This window comes from Podarcis bocagei, assembly GCF_964188305.1.
Source record: "Podarcis bocagei genome assembly, chromosome: 1".
In the NCBI taxonomy this organism is placed as follows: domain Eukaryota; kingdom Metazoa; phylum Chordata; class Lepidosauria; order Squamata; family Lacertidae; genus Podarcis; species Podarcis bocagei.
In genome coordinates, this window is record NC_138125.1 from 109,059,630 (window position 1) to 109,082,251 (window position 22,622).

General features: G+C 44.1%; 1 protein-coding gene and 1 long non-coding RNA gene across 2 annotated transcripts in view; one reads left to right on the forward strand and one right to left on the reverse strand.

Annotated features, from left to right (window-relative positions):
* The window catches only part of LOC308583706, a 58,311-nt gene that overhangs the window by 23,498 nt on the left and 12,191 nt on the right, over nucleotides 1–22,622 (forward strand). The window contains exon 3 of the long non-coding RNA XR_014006366.1: nucleotides 8,422–8,509. This is a non-coding gene — a long non-coding RNA (uncharacterized lncRNA). The remainder of the gene's footprint in view (nucleotides 1–8,421; nucleotides 8,510–22,622) is intronic.
* CYTIP (cytohesin 1 interacting protein) lies at nucleotides 359–16,565 on the reverse strand. Its single transcript, XM_081187802.1, has 8 exons — nucleotides 16,157–16,565; nucleotides 13,832–13,881; nucleotides 12,510–12,564; nucleotides 10,724–10,826; nucleotides 9,985–10,078; nucleotides 8,431–8,500; nucleotides 5,484–5,550; nucleotides 359–1,802 (listed from the first exon to the last, which is right to left on the reverse strand). The coding sequence occupies exons 1-8, from the start codon at nucleotides 16,313–16,315 to the stop codon at nucleotides 1,336–1,338; spliced, it is 1,065 nt and encodes a 354-aa protein (XP_081043928.1). The 5' UTR covers nucleotides 16,316–16,565; the 3' UTR covers nucleotides 359–1,335.

Genomic DNA, 22,622 nt, shown 5'->3' on the forward strand with positions numbered 1-22,622 from the left:
ACTTCATCAAATCTGACTCTTTGGGAAAAGTTTGGGCACCCCTGCTTTAGAGAGTTCAGAGTTTCCAGGACATTTGTCATCTAGGTATAGGCCATGACCAGACGTATTCAACTCCAGAGGTGGAGCTATGCATGCCTTTTTAAAACCAGCCACTTAGAAATCAGAATCTCAAAACTCCATTTCCCCCCCTCCAATGTGGACCTTGAAAATTTAGTATTTTATGTTTTTAGCATGTTTGAGTTTTTAACCCCTCCCACCCCCTGCCCCTGGAACAACTTCTGATGTCCATATCCCAATATTTACCATTTGGTGACCACCTTTCAGTTTGTTTGTTGAAAAGCTAATATCAACCACTTCATTCTTCAAAACTGATATTCAAATATATACACATGAAATGCAATTTGAACTATATTTACAAAGGGGGGGGCTGTATTAAAGCACTTGGTCTTTTTTTCTTCTGGAACACACACCGTACATCAAAGAACAGGAACAGGCAGTGTAGTTACATCTGAAGGCTATAGCTCTATGAACCCAGGTCATTAATGTTGCCAAATCTTCTTTGCACATACATGCAAGAAATAATACTAAATATACTTGTATGCTGGTTCAAAAGATTTCATCAATTCTCATGCTTATAATAGATTTGCTTTGCTTCTTAAGGCTCCTCAAATCACAGGAATTGCTGTACTCCTGCAAACCAGTACACACATATACTTCTGGTTCATGGGTTACTTTTTCCCTGTGATCAGAAAGGGACAAGAAAACAAGCATGGACAGCTGCGAACCCTTAATAACTGTGTGAAGGAAATGTGCTGGTAGAGCCAAACTTGTGAATGGGCCTTTGTTTGATTACTTAGATAATAAATATGTCTAATTTTCTTGTTAGCAACTAGTAAGACTTGGGAAAGGACCATCATGACACTTAGTTCCTAGCAGTTGCCATGTCTGACCCACAATGTATGAATGTCATTTGAAAACAGCCATCCACCCTCCTGCCCTTCACCCCCAAATGCCATGTATACATATATAATATCAATGGGGATGTCTTGAAACTATTTCAGGGGAAAACAAGTCTCTCAGTCTCAAGTGTTCCCTTCACCTCCATTGACTTTTCACTGAATGAAGTGCAGGCACAACATTAGGGATGGGGAAATCTTTGGCCTTTAGATATTGTTGGACTCCAGTTCCCATCAGCCTCTGCCAGCATGGCCAATGATCAGGGATGATGGGAATTGTATTTTGTCCCTGACGTAGGACCTGCACTTCTGTTTGAAAGCTGCAGGTTGTTGCCCAGATATTCACTGAAGGATGCAGTACCTAGCCCACTTCAAGTCGTCAGACTCGACTTTCTTCCTCTTCTACAGCTCGGTAGAGTCCAGGGATGAATTTCAGCAGCCTCTTCCGAACACTTCCCTTCCGGCTTTTCCGCGGGAGAGTCCCAAATATGTTCGAGACATTGCTTCCGTCCCAAGAGGGAGATGCTGACCCACTGCTCATCACACTGATGCTTCTGTGCCTTCTCAGTGAACTCTTCACAAAGGCAGCATCACTGTCCCTCGAGAGGAAGCAGTCGTCTTCTGTGCTCGACTGCCGGCTAAAAGTCCCACTAGCAGGATCCTCCGAATCGTAGGCTTGGTAGAAGCTGTCCTCACTGTCCACAGTCATTGAGCTCAGGCGGCTTAAACAGCTGCTTTCGCTGGGAAATCGGGGTTTGTTTGCCAAAGCTGACCCTGATCCAGCGTAATCACCAAATAAGTTAGATTCTTCCAGTCCCACAAATTCAAGTGGGGAGCACATTTCCCCTAGGAAAGAGACAGAAGAGAACATGCATTAATTACCTCAAAATGCACAAGCTGGAATAATATACAGTGGTACCTCTGTTTATGAACTTGATTCGTTCTGGAGGTTCGTTCTTAACCCGAAACCATTCTTAACCTGAGGCACGCTTTTACTAATGGGGCCTCCTGCCACCACGCCACCAGCATGTGACTTCCACTCGCATCCTGGGGCAAAGTTTGCTACCCGGAATACCTACTTCCAGGTTAGTGGAGCTTGTAACCCAAAGCGTTCATAAGGAGGACAGTACATAACCCGAGGTTCCACGGTACTAAATGTACTGATCTTGCTGAAATATCATTGGAGCTCTCACTTTGGAATGGGGGAGAAATTACATTCAGTTTTCATTTAAAGGTGATCCTTCCTAATTCACACTCTCTGAAAAAACATGAGAACCAAAACACAGCCATCTTTCAAAATTCACGCTTTCCTGAATTTTGCAATGCAGTTTTCCAGCCAAGTAAGGTGTACAAAAATCCATACACTGTGGTAAAGTGTGCATTAGATGCATATATTACTGAAAATGACATACAAAATTGAACTGTTATTATTTGGGGGCGGGGGGAATTGCTTTGCAAAAACGTGTAAGGCAATTTTGCATACAGTTATGCAGATTAGGAGAAATGGGACTAAAATGCTGATGAATTTCCATTAGGACTTTTTCTTTTTAAAAAAATTGCAAACTGGTGCAGAAATGTGGAGATATGAAATTAAGGTTGGGGAGGGAAATGCAAAATTGACTGAAACCGAAATTGACAGACCCACCCATTGCTAGCTCTAATATGACACGATAAGCACCCCAGTGGGCGGTGTGTGTGTGTGTGTGTGTGTGTGTGTGTGTGTGTTTCACTTCTGCATTCTAACTGGTGCACATTGTGTGAATGTGAAAGCTGGTGCAGTGTAGTGGTAGGCGAGACTGAGCTATGAATTGTATCTGCCATGAACTTATCAGGGAGCCTTAGGCAAGTCTCTCTGCCATCTGCAGAAAGGGGAATAATAATAATAATAATAATAATAATAATAATAATAATAATAATAATAATAATTAATAACAACAACCTTGCAGAGGTTGTAAGGATTACAATAAAAAAATGCATGATAAATTCTTTGAGTACTCAAAAAAACTATGGTAGGAATGGGGAAACTCAGGTCCAGGGGCCAAATGTGGCCCTCCAAGTCTCTCTGGCCTCTCTTGGAACTCTAACCCCTATTCACCCTCCCACCAGATGTCAAAGAGAACAACAACTACCAGATTTTTAGAAGACATCTGAAGGCAGCCCTCTTTAGGGAAGCTTTTAATGTTTTAACAGACTACTGTATTTTAATGCTTTGTTGGAAGCTGCCCAGAGTGGCTGGGGAAACCCAGCCAGATGGGCGGGGTATAAATAATAAATTCTATTCTATTCTATTCTGTTCTGTTCTTCACACCCCAAGTGTTTTTGTCTGACTAGAAAGTGTAATTGAACTCTGATAATGCCTCTTGCTTGCTTGGGGTGTGTGAGCATGCATAGAGGAGCTAGCCAACTCTACAGAGGTGTTCACCCTCATTGCTCTTCTCCTCCTTTCTTACATTTATATACCACCTTTTCCTCTCAGGAGCTCTGTGGTTCTCCCCATTTTCTCCTCACAACAACCCTGTGAGGTAGGTTAAGCTGAGAGACTGTGACTGGCCCAAGGTCACCCATAGCTGAGTGAGGATTCAAACCCTGACACACCACAGTGGCTCCACATTTGCCCCTGGCCCTGCCAACCTTTGGAAGGTTGTTCAGAAGGGGAATGTTGCTCACCCCTATGCTATGCTATACAAATGTTAAATTCTATTTTTTACTTAGCCGGCCTGAGAGCTGGTGTAGTATAATGGTCAGAGCAGCGATGGCAAACTGATGACCCTTCGAATGGTGTGGGACACCAGCTCTCATCAGCCCCAGTCAACATGGCCAATGGTCAGAGATCAGGTGAGCTGTAGTCAAACAATATCTGGAGGGCCACAGGTTACCAGCCACTGCACTAAGAGCATCAAACTAGGGCTGGCAAGAATTGGATTTAAATCTCTACCCAGCAGTGGAACTCAGTGGGCTGGTGCTGGACCTGTCACCATCTCTCTCCCTAACCTACATCACTTAAACTCTTCGTTGTTTCCAGGTCTCTGTGGAGGTCCCAGATCTCCTGTCTACCTTCAGTTTAGAGATGAGCCTAATTCATGTGACCTTCTATTTTGGGGACAACATTTGATTACACTTGTATCACATACTACAAATAATATTGCGTTTTTATACTGTAATCTGCCCTGTGATCCTCAGATGAAGGGCGGTATAGAAATTAAATAAATAATAAGTAAAGGCTGTTTATTAAGGCTCTGGGGAATTCTGATTTCTCCAGTGTGGCTCACAGCAGCCTTGAAAAATCAATACAAGTGGATACAAAAATCATGTATGTATATTTAAGGCATTTATAAACTGCCCTTCAAAAATATCTACCCCCCCAGGCAGTCTACAATGCAGATTAGAAACAAAATAGCAACAATAAGAAATAAAACGTAAAGGTAAATCAATAAAACAAATACCATTAAAAACAAATTGGCTGGATCAGCAAGGTGAAAAGCTTCGTATGCAGTGTTCAAAATGCAATTTCCTAAAAGCAGAAACTTCATGCTAAAGACTAAAGGTAAAGGTAAAGGTACCCCTGCCCATACGGGCCAGTCTTGACAGACTCTAGGGTTGTGTGCTCATCTCACTCTATAGGCCAGGAGCCAGCGCTGTCCGCAGACACTTCCGGGTCACGTGGCTAGCGTGACAAGCTGCATCTGGTGAGCCAGCGCAGCACACGGAACGCTGTTTACCTTCCCGCTGGTAAGCGGTCCCTATTTATCTACTTGCACCCGTGGGTGCTTTCGAACTGCTAGGTTGGCAGGCGCTGGGACCGAACAACGGGAGCGCACCCCGCCGCGGGGATTCGAACCGCCGACCATGCGATCAGCAAGTCCTAGGCGCTGAGGTTTAACCCACAGCGCCACCCGCGTCCCATAAAGACTAAAGGTAAAGGTACCCCTGCCTGTATGGGCCAGTCTTGACAGACTCTAGGGTTGTGCGCTCATCTCACTCTACTGTATGCACAATTCAGGCAAATGTTTTAATACCAGCCAGAGGTGTACAGTCAGTGTCATATGGCCACATTCACACCATATATTTAAAGTATTATCATATGAATTTAAACAGTAATAGCTTCCAACGAAGAGTTCTGGGAGCTGTAGCTTGATAAAGGTGCTGAGAGTTGGTATGAGACCCCTATTTCCCTCAGAGCTACAGTTCCCAAAGTGGTTCAACAATCAATTTATCTTCACAGGGAAGTCTGGGAATTGTAGCTCTGAGAAGGGAGCAGGGGCTGCCTAACAACTCTCAGCACACTTAGCAAACTGCAGCTCCCATGATTCTTTGGGGGAACTGAAGACTTATCATGGCAATTTATGCTATGGGCGGTGTTCTTCTATACAGCTTCTCCCAAACCTTTTATCTGCAGGAGAGAACAAAGGCAAACCAAAATCTGAAACTCAGGAAACTCATTGACTCACTGGTGTTCACATCATTTTTGCAGAGGAAACTGGGGTGGTTATGCATTCTTATTTTCTATCATAGGAAATTCAGCCTTACCATTAGCAAGGTGGTGTTCTCGTAAGCACAGTGACTGGAACTCCAGCAATTTTTCTTGCAGGGTTTTCTGTAAAAGGCAAGCAGAGATCACTGCAATTTGGGGCACAACACTTTATAAGGTAGCTCGGTTATACACTCGAGCCCCCATTGTGATTGTGACAAACGTGTCCAGTGATTTTCTCTGAATTGGTCCAGTTGTGTCTGAGGGATTTGTATTTGTTGTTAAATGCAGTTTAGTGTTTTATCCCTCTTTCTCATGTTGCCTCTTTCCTGTTGTTGTTTTTTTTTAAATCAGGATTTCAAATCCCCCCCCCCAGGCATTGGAATCAGTTGGACATTAATTAAAGTGAATGGTGGTTTTTGAGGAGGGAGGGAATAATGCATATCCAAGTTGTTGTTGGTGGGGGGGGGGTCATGATGGACTTTGGGTATTCAGATTTCGAAATTTGCTTACTGGTCACACACCTGGGGAGTTGAAAAACGCCCAAGGGAAACATCAGAATCTAAGAGAAATGACCAGGAAATTGGACTAGGTGGGTCTTTGGTCTTATCCAAAAGGATCTCCTTATGTTCTTATTGGGACACATAATCCCATCTCACTTTCCCCTAGAACAGCTGAGCAGTGACATTCTGTACTGTGTATCATAGATTACTGCAAATGTATGTATTACACTTCCTTTAAACTCCAATCCCTTTCCTTAAATCCCAGTGCGATTCCTAAAGCTTTCCTTCCAAGAGAGAAAAAGATCATCATCAGGGAGTTTATCCAAGTTTTGGATAAGTGACAAGACAGCATTCTTCCTAGTTTGCCAGGCTTCATAATAATCAGCCACTGTGCTCTCTCATTAATCAGAGCAATGAAAAAGTTTGGCTCTGCGGTTCAAGCACATTTTGCTAGCTCTTTCTAGGCTGGATGGCAGGAATCCCTTGCCTTCTTAGCTGCTTTAATCAAGGCGCTTGCTACCATCCCAGGATTTGGTGTCATCTGGAGGTCAAGCTCAGGTGGTGGCTTTGGGGTTATGTAAGCAGTTTGGCTGGGCCAGTGGCCTTCCCACGTTTCCTCCTTCGGTTTCAAGATTTTGTACTAAAGTGGAACAGCAGCAGAGTGCAAGGACCTTTCCCTCATATTCTCTGCTGGATATTGGCAGCATGGTTGCGGTGATGATTTATGGGAATTTCACAGCAGCTAACGACTTAATCAAGATGAAGGCCCCATTGTGCAGCTAAAGAAACCTTTAACCCTGTCCCTGCCAGGATTTCATGCCCAATGAGTAGAAGGGAAGGTGAAATAAGTTTAACTCCGAATCAGGGACAAAAATTCATGACCTCTATCTTAAGGATAATGGTTTAATTTCCTGAGATGGGAATGTTCAGTTATAAATGCATAGGTGCTTCAAGGGACTAGGAAACCTACGTGATCAGGTCTCCAGTTAAATGCAGAGGAGCCTGAGCATGTACAATGGTATGTGTGCAACTTTCCACTAGGTTCAGACCCTTCCACTGAAGGTGTGGAGGAGGAGGAGGAGGAGCAAGGCCAGTGGACACAATTCTGCTTTTTCCTTTGGTGGTTCAGTATCTGTGCAACTGAAACTCCGAAAAAGGCTACTGTTTCTACTGGGCGTTGTTCTATCATGAATTAGACAAGGAGTTACGTTGCTTTCCTATCATCAGGAGCTAGGTGGAATCACATGATGCTTGCTGGCTCCCCTCTCCCAATATAAATATTCAGGGGCTGAAATGTACTTTCCTGGCTTAAGCTGCAGGCACAGAGCCCAAGGAAAGCTGAACGGATGCCATTCTGCTTGAGCTGCTGCCTGCACTAAGTCCTTTCCAGCTAGCGGAAAAGCTGGCTGCTCATTAATCATATTGCAAAATGAGTCAAAACTGGCAATAGAAGATTTAATAATTTTGCCTTCTTTTTATAACTGAAGACATGCAGCATTACATTGAGGCCCATTTTCTGTCTTCTTCGTCCCCAAAAAATAGTGTCTAGGGCAGGTGCTCTACTCTTCATTTATGTTAGCATTAGTGTAATAGCCACCCGGAACTTTCCTCCTCCTCTCCCCCGCCCCCACCTGTTGAGACTACATTCTTTGGGGAAGGGGGTAATTCATTGGGAGCAGTGGGCAGGGCTGGAGTAAAGTGGGTGGGGCCATTATTTCCCCCTTTGTTTCCCTTTCTCCTTCCTCATTCTCATTCTCTCTCTCTCTCTCTCTTCCTCCTCCTCCTCCTCTTCTCCCCACCCCCACCCCCAGTTGCCAGGGGAAGGATAGGATCAAAGATCTGAACTAATCTCCAGCAAAGGGCTTCCTCCACCTCCATTTCAGATTTTTTCCCAACTCACCCCATGTTTTCCCCCTCTTGTTCTTCCTCTGAGCTCCCCACACCTGCATTAAGTTAGGCTGAGGGCAATTAACATCACCCAACTGCTGGCAACAAATGCAGCTGTTTTAGAACAAGGGTTATATGAGTTCTAAATGTAACTCCAACTGCTGCCTTTTGGACCAGTTGAAGCTCCTGAGTTATCTTGAAGGACAACCCCATGTAGGCTGCCCCCTCTCACTTTCTCGACTTGAGAACTTAGAACACATGACACCTCCATCTTTCAAGGATTTCATCACTGCCTCCAAACACCTGCCTAGCCCTTCGGCTAGCTTTCCTGATTCAGTTGGGACAGAGAAAAGGCTGGGTAGTTTCCCTGGATGCTGTGATTATAATGTTGCTACTTTGCATGGCAGGTGTTGTTTTTTTGCTCTTATTGATTTGGGAATATTTATATTGAATTTGCTTTTATGTCTCATATCATGGTTTATTATCTGAACCACTCTGAGTTCACTTTGTGAAGAAAATCAAAGATAAAAGCCCCTAAATAAACAAATGTATCTTCAGGTGGTTTCTGCATAAAGGTTAAAACTGATGCTTTCTATCCTCTATATAGAATCAGTACCTTCAAGAACCGCAGCTTAGTTTCCAGTTCCATCCGCTTCATTATAAAGGACTCATTCACAGTATCTAACCTGCAAACAGTAAGTATTATTATTATTATTATTATTATTATTATTATTATTATTATTATTATTATTATTATTACCACTATTAATAAAATTTCATACTGCTAATATGAATGCAAGTTAAAATGTCAGGCATGCATTTCCTGCATTAGACTGTGGCTCCAACTAGTCTTGGTTGTTTCTCCCATACCAAATATAAGCCATGCTAAAGCTCACAAGGAGAATGGTTCTAGCCATGCCTTGTTACTTGCCTCTGGCAAATATGAACGTTTGCAGACATCATTTACATACTTGATTTTTGAGACAGACAAGATTGCTATTGGGACAACAATGTTTTATATTTTGATTTTGTTCTGTGACACACACACACACACACCCGCGAGACCTCCAGGTATAGGATGATATATAAATTCAACAAAAAGATAAAAAAAAATAAAAACAAGCTTAATAACTTCTGGCAGCTCAAGTGGATAAGGAGGCAAACTTGGGCTCATGTCATCACTGATTCTTGCCTGATCCAAGAGAACGTGTATTACTGGTTAAGAATGTGAACGGACTTGAAATCCATTTCTGATTAAATACCATTAAATAGTGCCTGAGTAGTGGGGGCAAAGAGATATTCCAGGGTTGAGAAAGAGAAGGGGACATAGGAGAAAACAGCTGTACTTTTATTAAGATGAGGAGCCTACATCCCCTCTGAGTTCTGTCCCATTGAAATGTCCCAAAGGAGCCATAGGGTAACAGACCTTAATTGATTGTCATATGACAGCCAAATTTTAGGCTGTGTTGCAACTATCGGGCAACTCAGGCTCTGAGACTTTGCTGTGAAGTGACATGAAAGAGGGCCTTCTCTGTGGTGGCACCCAGACTACAATATTCCTCCTTCCTGGAGGTATGGCTGGCCACAATATTGTTGGAATTCTGTTGCCTTGTTAATAAAATGCTTGGTCTCTCAGGCTTTGGAGGGGCTTGCTTAAGCAGTTTTGAATTTTCTTATGTATCTGGATTGTTCTACTGTACCCACAGCTTTGATTTAAATCTGTTGTCGTTTTAATTGTGTTTTATGGTTTGAAGTAATGCTGCTTTATTTAAAATGTTGCAAAGTCCTCTATGATCACAATGTGAAGAGTTCTCCGTAAGTTTCTTAAATAGATTGAATACTGTTTCAGATTCTGGACTTAATGGTTGTACAAACACCACGTTTTTCAGTTAAGCTCAATTTATAGTAAGCCAGCTCTGTTGCTGCATTTGGGCTCCTGCTCATTCTGCTGAGGGGGGCCCTGGACCTTTGCCCCAAAGTCCTGCCCTGAGTGCACCAATGGCTTTTGATGGCAAATGCCTGCCTGCCTGCATACTCTCTCTAATGTTCTGAATCCTGGAATGTTTCTTGTGGCCTGTGCCCATTGCTGCCTTGGCCATTTCTCTGCAGCAATAACAAACCATGAGAAAACCCTTTTTGTCTTCTTGGGGGCAGAAGGGCTTTTGATTACCTCAAAAAGTTCCCTGATGACTTGATCAAGTCCACCATTTGCTTATGAGCAAGTCCTTCGGTGCTCTTTCCGTTGATGTTGGTCAAAATATAACCTGTGATAATTCAAAAACAAATATAATTAGGAACTGTGTATCCATTGTTCCCTCTGTATCCTAAAAAAAAAGCAAATGGGAGAAGCAGTAAACCAGGAGTGGGAAACCTCAGGCCCAGGGTCTGACTGTGGCTGTCCACACATCCATGTCCAGGCCTCAAGACTCTGTCCAGGCCAGAGGTGCCAACTTGAATAAAATATGGGGGGGGGGGACAGGTACGCCCTGCCACACATAATCGATCACATGATGCAGCGCATGCACACCATTTGAACAGCAATGCCCATCAACTGGGGGGGGGCTAAAGGCCCCTCTGCCCCTAAAGGTTGGTTCCTATGGTCCAGGCCAAACTGCTCACTGACTTCACTCTGTGCCATCTTGTAGTGATTTTATCTGACTAGAATGTATCCTTTAATTCTGGTGCCTCTTGCTTATCTGCATGGCGAGAGGGGTGGGTGTGTCTGTGGTGTCTGTGTCTATGTCCACACACACACACACACACACACACACACACACACACACACTACTGGTATGTGGCCCCTGGAAATTTCCCTGTGAGGAAGTGTGGTCCTCAGGCTGAATATTTACCCCATCCCCGCAGTGAACTTTGTTTGGGTGAACTTTAGGGTGGGGGAAAAGGCTATTTACCACTTTGGAGTCCGGCAAGCGAGGCGGGGCTTCCTTCTTTAACTTTGCAGATGTACGTGCAAGTTTCCAAGGAGTGGCTGATGTGGCGCTGCAATCGAAGAGTCTGTGAACAGAAACACAGCATTGGGAACAGGAAAAGGTTTATCTTGTGGCTTGAAACTGGCTTACGTACCCATCAAACTGCATCCTCCCACCCATTCACTCTCCCACGCAACACTGAAACAAATGCTTCCTCTTTCTAAAAGATAAATAGTAGAGGGGAGGAACTAACAGGAACAAACATTGTTCCCACCCAACAGCAAGGCTGTCCTTCTCCTTCCCAGACATTTAAAGAAGATCAGGAAGAAATTGCTCATATGGCACCACAAAAGAAAGTATGTGTCCAAGGCCCTGGTGTGTTACACAGCTGTAAGACAGTCTGACAGTAGGTGTGTATAATAATTCAACAAGCACCCAGCAGAACAGGGGGACAATTTTTTCATTATTATCATTATTTATTAAATTTGTGTACCACCCTATACCTGTAAATCTCGGGGCGGTTCACAACATAAAATTACAATATCAAGGATCTGGTCAGAGGCAAAGCAATGTTTCTTAGGTCTCCTGCCTGGGCATAGCTATTGGCTGCAACTAACAAAATGAAGGGAATGTGAAGCAAATCTAAAGTACAGTAACTGTTTTGGCCCTAATCAGGTCCTGTCCAAATGACTAAACAGTGTCCCCTCCCAAGGTTAGCTCAAGCCATTTTGCTGCCTGAGGCAGAGCAGCAAATGCTGCTGACACGGCCAACCAAGTGGTTTTGGCACCTCGAGCAGGAAATCTCACAAGCATCTCTGCCCCTCCCTGGAAATAAAAATAGAACAGTAACAATTTGCTGTCCTTTCATGACACCCCACACCAGCTGCCTGATACGCCTAATGGCAGGGCCGGCCCTGCAACACCACCTCCCCTCACCAATGGTCAGATGCCCACAACAGATATTGCTCACAATATAGCACTGGAAAAGGAAGTGAGGGGAAAGGAAGAAGAGGAGCTCAGAGGCCTCAGGGGCCTCTTTCATTCGTCTCTGAGGCATTCCATGCTGTGAGATCTTCTGAGCTCTCACAGAAAGCCCGACCCACCTCCTTATGCATGGTAAATAGCTGTTGTTGCTGTAACAGTTATATCCCAAGTTTCTTCCAATGGGAGTCAAGGTGGCACACATGGCTCTTCACTGCCCCCATTTTATCCTCAACAACAACCCAGTGAGGTAGAGTAGACTGAGTAGAGTAGCTTTCTGACTATTTCAACCCTTCTCTTCCAGGTCCTAATTCAGCATTCTAACCAGTAGGCCACACTGGGTCTTTCATAGTTATGAAATGCTGGCTTAGCATGGAATAAAGACCTCTCCATTCCAGTCAACATGGGGTAACAACCATGAGGAGCAGTTTAGCACCCCGTGAAACATTCTCTTTCTGTGAAGAAGCACTTCTGTTTTGTTTGTTTGCATTTTTGTCCCCTCCTTCCTCTAAGCAGGATACATGGTTCTCCCCATTATATCCTCACAACAATTTTGTGTGGAAGGTTTGGCTGAGGGGAAAAAGCCAGGACCAGCTCCAGGTTTGAGAGAGCCAAGTATCCCATTGTGTGTACACACACACACACACACACACACACACACACACACACACACCTCTGCTTACATGGATGAGTGTGCTTGGGCTAACCTGATAATGGCAGCAGCACTCTAGAATGGTTCGAGAGCTCCCATTTTAATTTCCCTGCATTCATATTGTTAAAGGCTCACCTGAATTTCAAATCCAAATGTTTCATTATCTTCTTTGAAGATTTTAACTGACTTTCTGCAGAGAGAGAGATACACAGATACACACAAAGTCAATAACCCATTGGAAGGGAATAACATGTTTAAGGCTTAATTTAGAATAAATGTGCTGTACATCATAAGCATCAGTAGTTCTTAACAAGTGCTTTGCAATGAAAAATCTAAAATCTCCCCACATCTCCAAAGATCATGTGGACAGGATTTTTTACAGGACATACATTATTATACACATCACCAAACTGTCACTGTGAGAATGTGGATCGACTGGATGTGTGCAAAGCTGAGCATACAAGGAAGCAATCGTGCATTGCCTCTCATCTCCTGCAGCCAAGGATACTTGAGGAATTCATCATCTGACCAGATCTGCACATCCCAGATTTAACAAGCAGAACTGTACACAGTTATGCTTCAGATTTCACACTTCCCTGAATTCTGCGATGCAATTTTCAGCTTCAAAAAAGATGAAGTACTGAAATGCACATAAAAATGTTTAGGATAAAATACATTTTAAAAGGGGGGAAATACATTCAAAAATTTGATTTTTTATTTTTTAAGTAGCAGAAATGGGAATGAATAGACTTCTGCACAAACACATCCCAGAGTGACATGGATGAGAAACAGACTCATCCATTCATCCTTCCTCCCAGCTCCCAGCTTACCTCCATGTTTTCCAGCATGGCATCATTTCAACCCACTTTTGAGTTCTGTGCTGGGCATATAGTGAAATGACCGCCTAATTGCTTCACCCTTCACAATACTATATGCATGAATCCTTTCTGTCCCTATATTTGGATTCCCAGTTTGGTTGTGTGGTCTGGGCCACTGAGTGAAAGGAACGTGTCACATATAAAGTGATGTCCCAGTTCCTCTGCACTTCTGGCCTTCTGTCTACCCAATTGGTAGCACAGGGGAAATGACCAGCCGTGTACTGGAGAAATTATTTCAAATCCATTCCCAATATCATTATCGTTGTCAAAAGAAAGTATATACCACCTTTCATTTCAAGAAGAAATACGAAGGTGGTTAACTCTCTAATGATACTCTGCCACACTGCAATATGTAATGGTGGTTACATTAGCTACTGGCTTTAGGGATGGGCTGCGGGTATGCATTGCTCAGTCTTTCCACAACTCTCCAGCCCACGGATTTCATTGTAGTTATTTGTTTTTTCACACTTTCATCTTCCTCTTTCAGTATCTGCCTTGGGCCTCCACACACAATTGTTGCATTTCTAGTAGCAGTGTAATGAACTAATATTTAGAGAGAGAAAGCAATGCCTTTATTACCTTTGAGGGCCAACAGAGTCACCTGAAGAGATTGTCCTACTTAAAGCAAGCTGGAAGGAGAAGAGACAAGGGAGGGTGTTGCATTAGAAATTCATTTGTGTCTAGAAAACAAAATGCTAGATGAAAGCTTTACATATGCAAAACTGCCAATGAGAATTATGATCGTATAAGGTCTACCTGGTCCAGGGTCCTTTGAACAGGGCCAAGCAGGTGACTCCAAAAGTTCAAATTCAGGGCATGGTGAAGATGGTTACACCCTCTTGATTTCCCCCAGCTTAGGAACACACAAACGTTAAAAATGGCCCTCCTGGGTCAAAGGCCCATCTACATTCTAAACCCTACAGTGGTCAACCAGCTATTTCCAGGAATCCCTCAAGTGGGGCAAAAAGGTAATATCCCTTCTCTCCTGGTTGCTCACCAGCAGGTGGTGTTGGGTGGCATCCTGACTCTGGTTCAAGCACATATCATGGCTACTAGCTGTTGATAAAGGCATCTCTCCAAAGAGTGCTGGCCCTACCATTAGGCAGAGTGAAGCTGCTGCCCCAGCCAACTGATTTTGGATGTCATGAAAGTGAATAAATTGTAAGTCGTGGGTTGCCTTTCAGTTGTGACTCTTCACTAACAGAAGTGGCTGTGCTTGCTCAAGGCAGGGCACTGGATTTTCAAAGAGTCCTCCTACCCAGTACAGCTCTTCCTGTTTTGCAGTATCTGCTTCTGAAGAATAGCGGACCCTCTGAAACAGAATGGGGTATGCCATAGAGGGTGCTATTGGTAGAAGGGATCAAGGGAAAATGGGGCGTCTCGTCTTGTGCTAGTGAAAGTGTATTGCTAGGGCAAAGGCACCATTTGATACAACATCAACAACAACAAAGCGTTTACTTCCAGGGAAGGGGGAAAGGAGCTTATGGGATTTTCTTCCTCAGGTGCCAAAATAACTTGACTGGCTTTGGGTAATGTGCCAAAATACCTAGGGCCAGCCCTGACTCAGAGGCATCAACAACCCAGTCATCACCATTGCCTGAAGTTAAATGATTTACACTTGAGGGAACAAATTTCAGCTCCGAAAAGTGGAAAGCAAGAGCCTCTATTGATTAAAAATATAATCCATCTCAGCACATTTGTCAACTGAGAGCAGTCCCAGGTATGGCACACCTTGTCAATTTAGCAAGCAGCCAAGGAACTTATTGACAGAGGTGGCTTGAACGGTGAATTGATCTTGGGCCCAAAGCCCATGCCTATGGTTTCTTTCAAGATTTAACCACAGCACAAGCAAGCACTTCAGACCATGCCTGGCCACAATCCCTTTGAATCAACTGGGATTGCCTGTGCCAATCCTAGTTCCTGCTTCTGTGCCCAGGGCCTGAGGAGAAACGCCACATGGCAGCCTCCTTTCCAAGTCAACCTCCTTTCCTAATATTAGTACTCAAGTTGTTTTGGCATCCAAGGAAGAAAATCTTACAAGCACCTCTCCCACACAGTAGATAACCCTTTGTTTCCTAGTCGCAAAGCTCCAAATCAACTGGCTGAGCCTCTGAGGCAGCTGCCTCCCCCTGCCTAATGGGCAGACCAGCCCTAAAACAGTAGTCTAAGACATGGAAATTGAACAGGTGTAGATTTCTGTGGCACAGAGAAATGGTGGGAAAGCCTCACCTGCTAAATTTCTGTGACTCAGGTGGATAATATAGGCACAGCATCTAGGACTGTTAAAAGATTGCAGCTCCAAAAGTGATAGACCAGGCACCCCCAAACTCAGCCCTCCAGCTGTTTTGGGACTACAACTCCCATCATCCCTAGCTAACAGGACCCAGTGGTCAGGAATGATGGGGATTGTAGTCCCAAAACAGCTGGTGGGCCGAGTTTGGGGATGCCTGCAATAGACAGTTCAGGGCTGGCCCAAGACATTTTGGCACTTGAGGCAAACCACAAAATGGTGCTCTCCTCTCCACCAGGGAAGAAGGGGTGAATGAAGGTCTACATCAGGAATGGGGTGGGGGTGTCCAGCCCTGAATCTACCCAACAAGTCGTCTGCATCATTATTTCCCATTAGCCCAACTTGGAAATGAATGAACAAGAGCAGCAACAGAAATGTGAAGCATACGAAAAATTCTGTGGTGTGCTGAAAGCAACCCTCTTTATCCTTGTTACCTCTGATAGATATATTTCCCACCCCATTCTCTTGACTGTAACTTGGTTTAACTGGTTTTAAAATTCTTTTGAACACTTAACTGCTTTTAACTCTCTTTTTAAATTGTTGTAACCCACCCTCATGGTGAAATCCGAGTAAGGAATATAATAATAGTAATAATAATTAATAATAATACATACCTGCTTGTAGTCCCTAGACAACGTGTCTATTGAATTTGTGAATGCCTGGCTTCTTTTGTTGTCCAGTGGTGGGTTACCGATTGGATCCAAGTATGGGGTGTAAACTGAGCCCACACAGTTGGCGTTGCGGTTCTGCTGAATGAGCCTCTTTAAGGACATCTTGAATTCAACTGGAAGTCATTCACAGGCTAGCATTGCTTAAGGAACCTTGCGCGACTGAGGAAGGAAGCAAACTAAAAACATAACCTCAGTTGTGAGCACAAGTAGCAAACACACGAACAGGGTGGAGGGGGAGAGGAGAACAAGGCCATGTGACTTGTGGTTTAGGTGCAGTTTACATAAATCTCTTCTCACAGATCAGTCAGTGTTACTCAATGTTTCTTTTTAAGCTTACAAGAGTTTGTCCCTGCAATTAAAGCAATCTGCTTATTCCCTCCCCCCCCCCCCACACACTATCAACCCACCACCCTCCCATCCAGGAACACACACTGCTTGGATGCAAACAGAAGCAACTCTTTATCGTGCAGTTTCTATGGCCCTTGATAGTTTGTGTCTAAAACACCATCTGGCTTTAAATGTCCTTGGATTTGATGAGTTTGCTGCTTTCTCAAGCTTGTTTAAGGTTGTTTTGTTTTTAACTCCCCATTTCCCACGGAACAGGACAGATTAATAAGATTTTTGTTAATATAAATAGATTAAAACCTTAACTTACATGTAAAGCAGTAATTCTTCAAGTGGCGGCAGCAGGAGGCCTTACCCAGGGATGTGTAGCTAGTTATAGAGAGTGAGGGCCACATTCTGTTCTGGACAGCTTTCAGCAGGCCACATGAATGAAGCCAGAGGCAAAAGTGGGAGGAGCAACAAAAGGACGTTTCACCTTTCCTCAGTAGGCTAGTGATTTTTACATATCCTCAACACACTCCTCTTTCCAGGCAAACACACCCAATATCAGAGTAGGTGCGGATTTTAGGGGAGTACGACTGGTTCAACCACACTGGGTGCCGAGTCAAGAGGGTGCTGCAACAGTGACTTGGAGCAGAAGGCACAAGAGGCCGGGGTGCCAAATTTTGGTGTCACACAGAACACCTGCCGGAATCTGAAAGTCCAAAGGCCACCACTGAGTGCAAGGGTATATTCCAGTCTGGCAGAAGCACTCAAGGGGGGTGCAGATCAGCGCCACTGAGGGGTGTGGCGCTAGACCAGCAATGTCAAACCGTGGACCGCGATTGACAGGTAGATTGCCCTGGTGCTCCTGGTCAATTGCGCCCCGCCCCACCCCACCTCCTGCACTATGTCCCATCAGTGGCGTAGCGTGGGGGGTGCAGGGGGGCCGGGCGCAACATCTGGGGGTTAGGGGGCGCAAATCCACGGGTTAGGGGGCGCAAATCCACGGGTTAGGGGGCGCAAATTACTTGCCTTGCCCCGGGTGCTGACAACCCACGCTACGCCACTGTGTCCCATCACTGTCACTGGTGAAAGGGGGGGGGGTAAGCTGAATAACTCTTGCCCCAGTCCCGAAAACAAGCTCAAGAACTCTTGTCATCCCCTCCTAAAAACAGCTCAACAACTCTGCTCAATCCTTCCCCAACAAAGCTCAACAACTCTGCTCACTCCCCCCATAAAATAGCTCCACAACTATGGTCAATGACAGTGGGTAGATCACTGCCAGTTTTTTATACTGGGAGTAGATCGCAGTCTCTAGAGAGTTGGCATGCCTGCTCTAGACCATCCTGAGGTCTAGACAGAGAGCTGTATTTGGTCTCCAGGCCTGACACACACACACACACACACACACACACACACACACACACACACCCTGTATGACTGTAAATGTCTGGTGTGTACCCATCCTTAGTGTTACCTGTGAAATGGGCCTTTATATCGCAGCTGTATAGGGTCAATCTGATATCTGTGCAGGATTGTCATTGTTGAATCACACTGCTTCATTATATGCAAATGAACCCGGGGATGGGGATTAATCTTTAATACAGTTGTTTTTATCCGCTGCAACCTGAATGCATGGATATGTGCTTCTCTTTTACTTCAACTTCCTGAATCCCAAAAGACTATAGGCAAGACAAACTACATAGCAACTGTCCAGTCCATCATGCTTGTCTTTCTCTGGGGATTTCTGAGGACTATATTTTGGGATGCAAACATGTAGATGAAGTTGAATTTGTGAGTCAAGCTTATCATCACCCTTCTTCCAATTAACTAGCGATGTTCCCAAAACTCACATTTGGATGCATGAATCTCAGTGGTTTGTAATGGTCACCTCAAATACAAGACACACGTTACAGCCCTAAAAGTTTAGCTATCCTCCATTTCAGAGTTTGATTTCTCCCTCTTTGTAATACTAGTGCAACCATACTCCACACAGTTCACATATTTGAAGTAAAAGTGCTAGATAATGGAGTGGTCACATTTTCCCAGTGACAGACTAGCTGTTTCTGCTTGGGAACTAAGAAAATATGATATCCCCCTCAACATAAGCTTGAAGGATGATATCTGCATTCCCCACAACTACTGTGAAACATGCGGTTTTATTGTATGAAGAACCATTATCTGTGTCAGTCCCCTGAAATGTTGAGAAACCAGAGTTGGCACAACCCTTTAAAAAAAATAACTTCAACTTAATCTGATTTCTTAGCTCGTTTAAATCATCTTTAACCAAAACGCGGTGCTTTTTTGCTTCTTGTTCCCCACTCTTCTTTGGTTTCCTGTATATACATTTGCAAGAGAAAAAAGGGTTTCATTTGCTATCTTGTTTCCTGTAAAGGGTGAATAATGTCTGGCCTTCAGGATGAATGTGGTCAGACACCCTTCAGAATACTATTTTGCAGCAGTGCACCTGCATATTCTTTGAGCAGTGCTTTGGGGCTGGTTAGATAAAACTTGCACAGAGACTTTAGAACTTCCAACTAATTTCAACACTTTTATCAGTGTAACATTTCTTCTGAATCATAGTTTTCAGGAGAAACTATATCTGTGTCAGTTGCATCATGTCACTGAACTTGATCTAGGAACAACAGCAAGATAACTGTGCAAAGACAATTGAGAAGGGAAGGAGCCTGGCCGCAGATGGGAGGCACATTCATTCTGTGTCCGAACTTGCCGTCCGTTATTTCTTTACCTCCCATAAACCCAGACCCTCCAAGTCTCCCCATTTTCCAGGGACGTCTCTGATTTAGAGAAACCATCCCAGTTTCTGTTTTGATCCCAGAATGTCCTGCTTTTCCTAAGGATGTCCCTATTTTCATTGAAGAACTGTTGGAGGGTAGGGAGTTATCCAACCCCCGAGCCGTCTGAAGGCAATCCTGTATAGGGAAGTTTTTTTAACGTTTAATGTTCTGTTATGTTTTTATATATGTTGGAAGCTGCCCAGAGTGGTTGGGGCAACCCAGTCAGATGAGTGGGGTATAAATAGTAAAATTACCCTTACGTAATGGGTCGTCCCTATTTTCATCAGAGAAATGTTGGAGGGTATGTAAACCAGTGGGGACATGGATGGCGCTGTGGGTTAAACCACAGAGCCTAGGGCTTGCCGATCAGAAGGTCGGCGGTTCGAATCCCCAAGACGGGGTGAGCGCCCGTTGTTCAGTCTCTGCTCCTGCCAACCTAGCAGTTCAAAAGCACGTCAAAGTGCAAGTAGATAAATAGGTACCGCTCCGGCAGGAAGGTAAACGGCATTTCTGTGCGCTGCTCTGGTTCTCCAGAAGCGGCTTAGTCATGCTGGCCACATGACCTGGAAGCTGTACGCCGGCTCCCTTGGCCAGTAAAGCAAGATGAGCGCCGCAACCCCAGAGTCGGTTACGACTGGACCTAATGGTCAGGGGTCGCTTCACCTTTACTATGTAAACCAGTCAATGGAAGTGATGAAGCTAACTAGATAAAATGGTTTTGCTAACCACCCCTCCTTTTTTAAAATGGGCTCCACCATGGCTCCACTTGCTTTACTTGCATTTTCAAAGTAAAATTGTTAAAACTACTCCACGGACACAGAGCGGGAAGGGGAGAAGACATGTGCAGCTTGTCCACTGCTTATATCATGGGCACTCTTCAGTAGGTGCTCATAGCTGCTCAGCGCTCATAGATTGCCATGGTAGTGGACATCACCCTAGTGGAAACTAAAGACCTTCCTCCAAACACCATTCTTTTGAATTGTTTGAAATCACGGGCCAACCATTCGCGTCTGCCTGGAAAAATGATACAGCAGCTGTTGGCCAAGGTATCCACACTCATTTTTATCTGTTTTCCCTTTCAACTCTGATCATAAAGCCTGCTTCACTGGAAACTAGACTGCGACAAAAGAAACGAATGTGTACACCATCATCGATGGCGTTTCTATCTTGCCACTTTGGGCTCTCTTAAAGACTATAGTGTGACTTCATTTATTTATTGAATTTGTAGACTGCCCTTCATCCGTAGATCTCAGGGTTGTCTTCTACCCCCAGCGGTTTGGTACTGGTACAAGAATCACAGCCCAGCAGGAAAAGGCAGGAGGCAGGAATTGCAGTAAAGCAAAGCCCATCCCAAGCTGGGTCATTTCAGGAACACCAGGGAAGTTTAGCTTCCTTCTAGAGCTTTCTATCTGCTCAGCCGCATTGCACACATTTGTTTTTCCTTGCCAGCACACGTCCTCATTCTCCGCCGCCACCATGGGCCTAACAAGCCAAGGATGCTCAACTCTCACACATCCACCTCACTCTCCATCAATTCCCCTCTCTTTTGTTCCGTTTCCTATCCCCCTGCCTTGATTCCATTCTCTTTTATTTTTCTTCCATCCCGCTCTGTTATTTATAGCTCAGGGCTAAGGACATGTCTCGCAGCCTGGCAGATCAATCACTGTAGCAAAGCAGAGATCAATGAACAGATGAAACTGGCTTGAAAGCTACCTGGCTGTTTGCAGTTGGAAAGAGGCTCTAAGTAAGCTGCAAGCAACCTTTTTATTATTTAAAAGGTGGTGGGGAAATCCAGTTCCATGTAAGATGAATACTAGCTCTAACTTTCACCCCAACCCTGCCCCACTTTATCTGAGGGCTGCCTTTCAAAAACAAATTTAGTCAGTCTCTCTTAATAGAAATTAATCAGGCAGTTTCTCAGTAGTGTTCCATTTATTAGGGGTCGTTTGAACCACTCTCTATTACCCCTATTACTAGGTGCATGTGATCATAGTTGGGGGGAGAAACACAGCAGTTATTGTAGGATGAAAGTGAACCATCTGCTTGTCACTGCTTGTTTTCTGGTGAACACAAACTAGGTGGTTCCTCTAGGAATAGCATCATCTCATCACTTGCTTAAGTGATATGACTAATGTCTCCAGTGACACTCTTCCTCTTTTCTTCCTTTATTATGCATTGCTTTGTTGTGTGTTGCAGAAAACAATAAATGTGCATCCCTATGTCTTAAATATTATATGGGCCTCCCACCTTTTTTCTTTTCTTTTGGAAACAAAACAAAACAAAACAAAACAAAACAGGAGAAAGCTACACTTAAGAGGCACCATCAGCAAATATACCTGCTTGCGAAGTCAAAAACATCTGTAGATAATAATTCTGCTTTAAGATGACTAAGTTTTTTAAAAAGTTAACCAAACGTTAATGAATTGATTTAGTTACTTATTAACAGCATTTATATAGCTGCTGCATGAGAGGAGTTTTCTAGGAGACTCAAAAGGCAAAAAAAAAAGCCATTAACAATGCAATTTAGAACATCAAAGGCTTATCACAAATTAATTAAAAACTAAAACAAAATTTAAAACTGAAAGGAGCTGGGAAGAAACCACATTCTAGGACACCTCTCATGTGGCTTACGATGTTACTGGAGTAACTGCAGAGTACCACTAAGATAGCCTCCCCAGTCTGCTACCCTGCCACATGTTGGACTACAACTCCCATCATTCCTGGCTGCTGGCCTTGCTGGCTGGGGTTGATGGGAGTTGTAGTCCATCAGCAGCTGGAGGGCACCATGTTTGGGAAGGTCGCACTAAGGCAGGCATCCCCAAACTCTGCCCTCCAGATGTTTTGAGACTACAACTCCCATCATCCCTAGCTAACAAGACCAGTGGTCAGGGATGATGGGAACTGTAGTCCCAAAACAGCTGGAGGGTTGAGTTTCGGGGTGACTGCACTAAGGAAATGCCTTAAAGCAAACTTAGAAGTATATTCATTTGGACATGGATGTTCCATTTAGTTGTCATGGCAAATAGCAATTGATGGACCTGCCCTGGATGAGTATCACTAATAGACTTTTTTAAAAGAAAAAAGAAAAGGCGTTTCAGCTATAGTCCATCATCAGATCATGCAGTAGTGAAGCATGTTGGTTTACTGTGCACACTTCCTTTTTTTTGCTGATGGTGTTAATCAATTTTACCAGATGACTTCAAATTCTGAGTTTATTTTGTAACATTTTAATGGCTCTTCTGCTGTTAAAAGGGGGGCACTCAGGGTACTCAAAGTGATGTACA